General features: G+C 35.1%; 1 protein-coding gene across 1 annotated transcript in view; it reads right to left on the minus strand.

Moving 5' to 3' along the window:
* Positions 1-10,602, minus strand: part of SHOC1 (shortage in chiasmata 1) — an 80,759-nt gene that overhangs the window by 16,532 nt on the left and 53,625 nt on the right. Inside the window, 3 exon segments of the mRNA XM_004711035.2 lie at positions 3,737-3,858; positions 5,564-5,675; positions 7,437-7,554. Coding sequence (XP_004711092.1) covers positions 3,737-3,858; positions 5,564-5,675; positions 7,437-7,554 — 352 coding nt within the window.

The following is a 10,602-nucleotide window of genomic DNA, read 5'->3' on the forward strand; positions in this document are numbered from 1 at the left end:
ATCGGATGGGGTTATATGTTGATTCTTGTGATTGGTTCCCCCAATCTCCCCCCACCTTTCCCTTAACCCTCCTGGTATCACTACTCTCATTACTGGTCCTGAGGGGTTCATCTGTCCTGGAGTCCCTGTGCTTCCAGCTCTTATCTGTACCAGTGTACATGCTGTGGACTAGCTGGATATGTAGGGTAGAATTAGAGTCAAGATGGGGGGAGGGAGAGGAAGCATTAAAGAACTAGAGGAAAGTTCTATGTTTTATTGGTGCTATACTGCACCCTGACTGGCTTGTCTTTTCCTTGTGACCCTTCTGTAAGGGGATGTCCAATTGCCTACAGATGGGCTTTGAGTCTCCACTCTGCGCTCCCCTCTGCATTCACATTGATATGATTTTTTGTTCTGGGACTTTGATGCCTGATACCTGATCCCATTGACACCTCATGATCACACAGGCTGGTCTGCTTCTTCCATGTGGGCTTTGTGGCTTTTCAGCTAGATGGCTGCTTGTTTATCTTCAATCCTGTAAGACCCCAGACACTGTATCTTCTGATAGCTGGGCCCCATCAACTTTCTTCATCACATTTGCTTATGCACCCATTTTGTCTTCAGTGATCGTGTCGGGAAGGTGAGCATCACAGAATGCCAGGTTATTAAAACAAAGTGTTCTTGCATTGAGGGAGTACTTGAGTAGAGGCCCAGTGTCTATCTGCTACCTTCACACTTAACATATAAATATATGTACATATATTTCTCTATCGATATATATATATATTTACATATGTACATGCCTGTATAGTATTTTTAAATGAAAAAGTTGAGTACGAATAAGTTGACATCATCTCTGTTTTTCTCCTGTACTTCATTTGCACTACAAAAATCACAGAAGGATTAAATAAATAAATAACTCAACTCCCTGCCATGGAGTCGACTTCAACTCATAGTGACCCTATAGGACAGAGTAGAACTAGCCCCAACACTTTCCAAGGCTATGAATCTTTACAGGCACTGAAAGCCACATGTGCATTTGTGGTTAGCAGCCCGACAAGTAGCACCATATACCAGCAAGGATGGTCGTTGTGGTTGTGGTTATTAGAGACCGTCTACTTTGAAAACATTTCAAACCTAGTTACTTATCCAGAGCACTTCCAAGGAGTTTTATATGCTTAAGAAAACATTTCTTACATGCTTTATAGCCTTCATAGGTCATCAGCATAAAGGTTTTAGATAATTTTTATTTTGCATAAAAAAAGGCAAAACTAGGTTAATTGATTTGTTTGAGGTTACTTGCTAATAGAAGGAAGATTACGAATCAATGTGTTTAGGTTCCTACATTCTAACTTTTCCTTATCCTAACATGATAATATTATATACAAAGAACCTGACATAGGAGGTTAATAAAAATGGAATCATATAGGAAAGTCAATAAAGGAAAGATCATACAGATAAGGTCAAAGAAGATACGACCATGTCTGAATATTAAAGAATATATTTTAAACTTCTATTATGACTGATGTATATGTATATGCCATTGTAAGGATATAAAAATATGAGGCTAGTAAGAGAGGTTCATTACCAATCATTCAATATAAAACAAATGTGATCAATATAAAAGAAAAAGCTAAGGAATTCAAAGTATAGACAGGTCACATCTCAATAAAGTGCTGTGTGCATGGGCTAGGGTTGCTTAGGAAAGTTTGTATTGAAAAGTGATTTCTGGATTTGAGTCCTGGAAAATAGACAACACTGAACCAAAAGAAAATGCTAGAGGCAGCAGATAATATTGCAAAAAGAAATAAATGTATGCATAATAAGGAAGTGAGAAAGTAAAGAAATTGCTCATAAGACAATAGGCAGCCCTTTGGACGATTAGAAAGCCTGGTAGTATACATGGGTTATGAGCTGAGCTGCTAACCTTAGGTCAGCATTTCAAACCCACCAGCTGCTGCATGGTAGAAAGATGAAACGTTCTACTACTATAAAAAGTTTCAGTCTTGGAAACCCTCCAGAACAGTTCTACCTGCCCTCCAGGCTTGCTATGCATCACCACCAACTCAATGGCAGTGAGAGTTGGTGGAACTGGAAAACAGGGAGCATTATGTCTGAAAATATAGTTGGGACTGTATTTCTGAAGCTCTTCAATACTGAGGTGAGAGTTCTTGTACATGTATGTATTCAGTAGAAATGAAGACATTAATGAAAGGTTATTTTTCTCTTTTAAATCAGATTAAAACCTGGTTTAAGAAATATTGAGAATACAACAGATGATACAAAGGAGCACTGAGAAGTATGGGGAGGTGGGAAAATGATTAGTACTTTGCTATAATACTCCACATATAAAATTAGAAGAAACTGAACTTAGGTATTGGTAATACAAATGGAAGGGAAGGAATAGATAAAAGAAAAAACCAATGTTCAGCTCTATAAAATTTGCTTTCTAGTCTTGGTGACTAAAAGAATGGCAAAGTTTTAAGTCAACAGTTTTCAACCTTTGGGGGTCAAATGACCCTTTCACAGGGATCGCCTAGGGCCCTTGGAAAACAGCTAAATATTTCACAATACTGAATTAGATATTGTTTTGTGATTTATCACTATGATTTAATTATATTATGTTCCATTTTTAACAATGAAAATACATCCTGTATATCAGATATTTAAATGAAGATTCATAACAGTAGCAAAATTATAGTTCTGAAGTAGCAACGACAAGAATTTTATGGTTGGGAGTCAACACAACATGAGGAACTGTATTAAAGGGTCATGGCATTACGAAGGTTGAGAACCACTGTTTTAAGTAGTTAAATGGAAGATAAAAGGAGATACAAGTTTGGAGGACTATAGAAAATAGGGCGAATTCCTATATAAATGTCAAATTTGAGATACCGTGGACTATCAAGATATTACTATTTCATAGGAAATCAGAAGTGCAAGTTAGGAATTGAAAAGAGAATGCAGCTGCAGAAGGAAATGTAATAATTGTATGCAAAGAGATAATGGCTGAAACAATTAGAATTGAAAAGCTCTCCAATGGATACAATAGGAGAAAGAAGCGAACTCATTACAGGGCACGGGGAGGCGGGAACAAGGAAGAAGAGGCGCACACAGAGAAAGGGTGGTCAGGTAGAGCAAGTGTCCTCTGACTGAAGAGTTTCAAGGAAGAAAGCACTGAGAGCAATATTACATATTTCCGGGCAGTCAAAGGTAAAAGTTTCTTTGAAGATGACAAGTAAGATAGTCATAAGTGATGTCTGAAAGACAGGGATCAGCACAGAATAAGGATAAAGTAGAAGCAGTGCTCTCACAAAGTTCAGAGGTGAGGAAAAGGAAAGACATATAATGATAACTCAAGCCAATGTCTTAGAATGGATGTTGGGGTAATTTTTCAAATAAGCACATCAATGAGAGAACGAGTAACATCATGCAATGTAACAAGATACTAGATAAAATGATCTAATAAAAATAATTCTAACAAAACTCCAGAATTACAAATTAATAAGTGAAACACGTAAGGCAGCAATTCTTAATAAGTTGGGGGTAAGGATTTGCACAGAATATCCAAGGAAATATGTATCTTATCCAGATTGCAATTTGTTTTCCTATAAGCAAGCCTAAACTTCCTTGAAAATTCCTAACTTAAAACAAATTAGATGATCAAGCAGAAAATTTGCATAGTAATTTCTATTTGAAGATGATTAAATAATTTAAGAAATAAGAACATGACTTAGGTGAGAAAATATTTACTTACTCTGAATCCAAGGTGTTTTTTGAATATAAAATTATCCAACAACAGCTGTACTGAAATGATAGTGCCATTAGTCTCATGATGATGATATCTGATGCCTTCTCATAATTCAATTCTTCTAAATCCTATCAGAAAATAAAGAAAAACAATTCATTAATTTTAACAATTTGAGGAAACAACAGTGGGGTCGCACTTGATCTCTTAAGGCTACAGAAGGAAGGAAAATCCAATTCCATACCTGCCTAAGAATGATTCCTATGGGTGAGCTCCCATTTCATTGGAATAAAAAAAATCACAACTGTAAAAATTTTGAATAAAGCTAGAGTAGATATAAAACAGTTAATAATAACTTCAGCAAAGAAGGCTTATGGATCTCCTGAAGTCTCAGATATGAAGAAACCAACTACAAGTGCCCATCTTGGGGCAAGGTCTTTTCTGGCTAGGGATCTGGTCAATCCTAAAGGCAATTGAAAATATACTTAGAGACCAATAGTGTAATCTTCACCGCATGTATATTTAAGGAAGATAAAGAAAGTACCATTTAGTTGATTTCCCAAGAAGGAATTGCTACTGTTTTTTTCCCATGAATACATATTATTTTTTAAGGTAGGTTTTAAAATGCAGACTTGAACTTTACCAAAACATTTACCATTCATTCATACTTCAAACTTGTCAAGCTTGGTTGTTTATGCACAATCACAACCCATCAAATTAACTGTTTTGTAAATAGTACTCAAGAGAAAACTTATGGAGCTTCAGCCAAGAATTGATTCTCTGAATTTCCAATCTGTATAAGTTTTTGGAGAGAACTTCTTTTGTCTTTTCAAAAACCAACTTAATTAGAGGCAATCCTGACTTACATTGTAGCCACAGCCAATCACTTAATTTTGTTGTTGTTCTCACTACCCACTACTGTCAAATAGATCCTGACTCTTAGGACTGAGTGCATTATTCTTCAGGGTTTCCAAGGATGTAAATCTCTAAGGAAGCAAACTGCCTCATTTTTCTCCCACAGAGCAGCTGGTGGATTTGCACTGCCAATTTTTTGGATAGGAGTCCAATGCTTAATCCGCCAAACCACTAAGGCTCCTATTGTTAACTGCTTGCCAGTTGGCTACTGACTCAGAGAGACCCCATGTTCAACAGGATCAGATCATGGTGACCATTGTAATCCAAAGGGTTTTCATTTTTGGGAAGTAGATAACCAGGCTTTCTTCCTAGTCTATCTTAGTCTGGAATTTCTGATGAAACCTGTTTACCAATAGGCAAGCCTCTACTGACAGACAGGTGGTGGCTATACTTGAGGTGCATTGCCCAGGAATCAAAACAGATTCTCCCGCATGGAAATAAAGCATTCTACTGCTGAATCACCACTGCCCTCATCAACTCATATTCTACCCACTTTAAAAAATTTGATTTTTAAAACTTTCAAAATTATAGTTACTCTATAAATATGTTTCAAAACAGGCAAATACAATAAAATATTAAATATTTGCTGTTTAAATTTAAAACATGTTTAAAATTATAACACATCAAAGGAGATTGGCAATAGTCATTTTCCAAAGTGATCATTTTAGCTCGTATGGCCCATTTGTTTAACTGCTACCTTAAAGGTCAGCATGTAGCAGTAGCTTTTCTATAGATCCCAAGCTAAGAGACCCTACGAGTCAGTTCTACTTCGTCCTCTAGGGTAGCGATTGCAAAGTGTTGGAGAGAAAAACTAATAGAGTATAGACAGGCCTTCTGCAGAAAAGTGAAAAAAAGAAATTACATGAGTATATTAGTATTTATAATACATTTGAGTTTATATTTTTTATTATATAGCTTTACCTGCAAAATTATGGCAGTGTGTTCATCAATTGTCACCACTACATAATGTTCTATATTTCCAAAGAGTTTCAATGACTCACTGCAGCTTCTCTCCACTAGTGTGATATCGTAACTGTAAAATACAATATTCTTAGGTAAAATAATAATAAAATGGTTAAGAAATGTTATTCATGAAAAGTCGTATTGTGATCCTGCATATTAAGTTACTTGAATTGCTGTGTATTGTCTTTCATGCGTGAATTTATTCTACTGTATAATTTTGTAAATAAATTATTTATTTAACATAAAGCTAACTATTTGAGATGTGGATTGTTTTAGGTATTTTGCTCAACATTACTCTGACAAATGTATTGATCAATTTACTTAATTGCTCTTTAATTGATCATTCATTAAATTCAATCTGTTTAAGAAACTTAAAAATGTTGCATATATCAGAATTTTCTTTTCCCTCAAAATTACTGAACATTTAAGTTCTTTTTATAAGCTCAGAGTTTTTTATGAATGCCATAAAATCTTAAGACAGAAAATGTAAAGTATTTTTATATCTTAGGATATAAACAGCATGAAAATAGACCTGCGTTTTAACCAAGGCTGCATCAACATTATCCCTCTTTGACAGGCAGCCCAATGTCCAGTATTGCTGTGACAATTTGTGTGCTATGGTAAAGTGTTTTATGAATTTAACATGTTAAGCATCGGTATAACATTAAAATTAAAAGTTTAAGACTTGAAAATTTATTTAGACCATCATAGTCCTGTTTTCCAGTTCATATTTAAAGTCTTCTAAATGAGAACCCAGGGAGTTCTGATGACGCAGTGGTTAAGTGTTCCACTGCTAATCACAAGCTCTGTAGTTCAAACCCACAAGCACCTCCTTGGGAGAGATGCTTCCATAAAGATGACAATTTTGAAAGCCCTCTGGGCACTTCCATTTTATCCTCTTGGGTTGCTAAGGGTCAGAATGGACTTAATAGAACAGATTTGGGTTTTTTAAAAACAGAAATCCACCACTTGTGTGTCAATTGTCACACTGTGGTGTTGTGAGCTTCCAGACTAAGACAGACTAGAAATCAAAACCTAGTGATCTGGATTTCTTTTTCTTAAAGGAAAAAGCAAAAAAGCAGAGCAAACTAGTCAGTGTGAGGGTCATGAATAGCAGTGGAACACTGTCTGACATAGCGTGTTGGCAGAGGAGCCCCTCAGGCTGAAAGGCACTCCCGATAAAATTGGGGAAGAGCTGCCTTCTGAAAGCAGAGTTGACCTTAATGACATGCATTCAAGGGAAGCTTTCAAGACCCTCGCTTCGTGTTGTGGCACTACTCAAAATGAGAAGAGGCAGCGCACATACCCACTGGTACTCAAAAGGTGGAGGGAATCAAACAAACCCGGGAACTGTAAGAAATGAAACAATACTGGGAGGTCGATATCCTAGGCATTATTATTGTTAGGTGTTGTCTAGTAGGTTCTGACTAATCGATCGAATGAAACACTTCCTGGGACTTTGGCATCCCCACAATTGTTATGTTTCAGCCCAGTTTTGCAGTGACTCAATCCATCCCATTGAGGGCCTTCTTTTACGGTGACCATCAGCTTTATCAAGCATGATGTCTTTTCCAGGGACTGGTCTCTCCTAATAACATGCCCAAAGTATGCAAAATTTAGCCTCTCTATGCTCCCTTCAAATGTATACCAGAGGGAATATACTATGTATATATATGAAGAGAAGTATCAATTGACACCAACTCTCTGGAACATGATTCATATATAGAACAATTTCTGGCTTGAATCAAAGAGAAATATTGTCACATATATAGCATAATATAAGCCAATCATGATATATATCTTTGTTAAAGTTATGAAATAAAAAACTTACTTGGATTCTAACAGCTGAAGTATTTCTGGAGTATTAAGAATTCCTTCAGATGCAAAAAACACATATGGAATCTGAATTTCCAATAGAAAACCACTAAATCTATCCAGCAAATTGCTTCCTAAAAAAGAGAAAATGTATAAATATTTACTTTTTTTCTTATCCCTAGGTCTCTCTCTCTCCTTTACTAATTATGTGAAAAATAGAGGTATGTTTATGTAACAGTATAAAATATAATCTATTCATTATGCAAAACAAAACAAAATAAAAAGTAGAAAAAGACCTAAAGAAAAGAAAAATATCGTACTACCTAGAAATAAATATATATATATATTTCCAGACTTTTTCCTTTATTTTTACTTGCCTGTACTCACACTTAAAGAAGGGAGGGGGAAAAGGGAAAGAGGATTATAATTTACCTGAAATATTTAAATCTTCCTTATTCAATTAAATAGACATTGGACATTTGCTAGGTAACAGATAATAATTTACATACAAATTTCAAATTATGCATAATAATCCACAGGTAGAAAGCATTTTAGAGATCAATAGGACAAAAGTAAATACCTCAATAGAAATATAGGCAAATAATCAGTCAATTTGTAAAAAAAGTGAATGAGTACACAAAATCAATTGATATATGAAAAGATGCTGATAATTTAAAATATAAAAGTTTATATAACTATTAAATATTTTTACCTATAACTTTGTCAAAGATTTAAAAGATCAATTAATACTTACTTATACATAAACATATGGGAAAAGGATACTTTCAACTTTTTTACCTAAATATAAATTGGGACAGCAGTTCTGGAAGATAATTTGGCAATATTTTTTAACTTTCAAATGCATGTATATAGTTGACTCAGAAATTCATTCTACTTCTAAGAAAAAGGACAAGGAGTAAACCATTGTAAAAACCCTCAAAGAGAATTGATTGAATAAATTAAGTCCATGTTGGAGAAGGGGGAAGAAGTCTCTAGATACAATCTATAGTATTTGTCATATATAAACAGGTTCAAAAGTTTTGGAGGAAATGGAATTAAATGATAATGAGGGTAAGCAAAAACGTATTGCTGTTTGAGTTCTAGTTCGTGCATGTATTTCTTCCACACAAAGTGTGTTCAAGTGTGTCTCTGGGATCAGTGGATGGTTGCTAAAAAATTCTGTGATTAATACATTTATTTTATTCTCTTGTGAGGATATCTTAAAAGTGGAGGGGGCACTTTATTTGCCATGAAAAAATGACTTTTAGATCTCATAATACCAAAAATTTTAACAAAATTTAAGTGGACATCTTGTCAAATCTTTAATTTTGCAAGTAGTTTACAGCAATGCTGCCCCACATAAAACAAGTTTTCAGATAAACCAAGTGTTTTGAGAAAGGTCAGGAAGACCTCAAAGATGAGCCGAGAGAGGTGGGGGGAGAGAGAGAGAGAGAGAGATTTTCAACCTCTACAAATGGAGAAATGGAGAAACTATAACTGGAAGGTAGAAATTGGTGGAAGAAGACTGCAGAATTACTACTTAACTGTTTAAGTTGGGACTTCACAGGTTTCAGCCTTCTCAATTTTAAACTGGCATCTTGGCCTCAACAAACTTTCAACTGGATGGGCGTCAAAAGTGTTGCTCAAAGATCAGCTGACTCAGAGAGTTGATTTTTCCACCAATCTTTAAGCAACTTGAAGCTAATAAAGGCTGTTTTATGGAATATACTGTAACCAAGGATGAGTCTGGGACTTACTAATCTGATTCAAAGAGCCAGGTCAATTAAGCAGTCTTTCAAAGGAATCTGCTGGGACAGTTAAATTCAAGGCAAAAATCAGAAGATTCTGGGATTCCAAAGACACAAGATCACTCAGGCTTATTAAGAAGTTATAAGAAAATAGAAAATTGTATTGAAAAAGAAGCCAGGAAAGTTGTGTCAAGGAAATTTTCCTCTACCATGATCATGCATCTGCACATTTCTCAAACAAGGGCTGTCATGTGAGATTTTCATTAGAAAGTTGTGCCTCATTCCTGCTGCAGCCCCAGTCACTTCACACTTATTTTTGTTCCCCAGACTCAGAGAATATTGAAAAGTAACACAATTTGAGTTCCTTGAGGATGTATAAATTGAAGAATGCAGAATTCTTCAGTTAATGGTTATCAAAACTCACGGTTCATTCCAACTCACGACATTCCTATGGGACAGAGTAAAACTGCCTCTGGGTTTCTGAGACTAAATGTTTACAGTAGACAGCCCCATTTCTCTCCCACAGAGTGGCTGGTGGGTTCAAACCACTGACCTTGTTTTAGTAGCTCAACAAATAACCCTCTATGCCACCAAACACTGCCTTCAGAAGTGTACAGCTCTAGATGGAGGATAAGTAAAAAACAAAACCTGCGCATTTGGATATTTTGGTTTAATGTAAGTTTCTATGATTTTATGATTTTGTAGCAATACTATTTGATTTATCCTCATGTACATAAAATTTTATTTATTGTGTTGTTATTGAGAATATATACAGCAAAACATATAGTGGTTAAATAAAAAAAATTTAGTGACACTGATTACATTCTTTGAGTTGTACAGCCATTCTCACCCTTTTTATGGGGTTTTCCTCCATTACATAAGTTTACTGCCCCCTAGGGATTCTATCTACTATTTTGAGTGTCAGTTGTCAATTTGATCCCATAAAAATAATTATTCAAAGAACATAATGCTCAAGGCAGATTTTCTTACTATAACTATAAATATTTCCTATTTTTTGATGTTTTCTTGGGCCTATTTTTCAATTATTTAATTTAATATTTTATTATACATATCAGAGATTTCAAAAAATTAATTATGGTGATCACTTTTGAGAATTGACTTGGGATGTCTCTGAACCTATTCAGGCTTCCCATTCATTCTGTAGGTGGATAGAAAACAACTTAAGGAAAACATTGAAGGAGGTGAACTGGAACTAAAGATGTATGAGCTTTTTAATTTAGTGGACCAGAGAATTTGCAGCCTTAGTCATGTGAAATGCTTCTTAGAAATACGAAAAAAAGTTAGAGGAAAGAGCTAGGAGGTAAAGGGCATTTATAGAGGTCTAAATAAAGGCATGTACATATGTAAATATATTTATATAAGAGGGTAGGGAAATAGATCTATGTGCATATATTTATAGGTTTAGTATTAAGG

This window comes from Echinops telfairi, unplaced genomic scaffold (assembly GCF_000313985.2).
Source record: "Echinops telfairi isolate 266 unplaced genomic scaffold, ASM31398v2 ScPeMD7_7410;HRSCAF=8448, whole genome shotgun sequence".
NCBI lineage: Eukaryota > Metazoa > Chordata > Mammalia > Afrosoricida > Tenrecidae > Echinops > Echinops telfairi.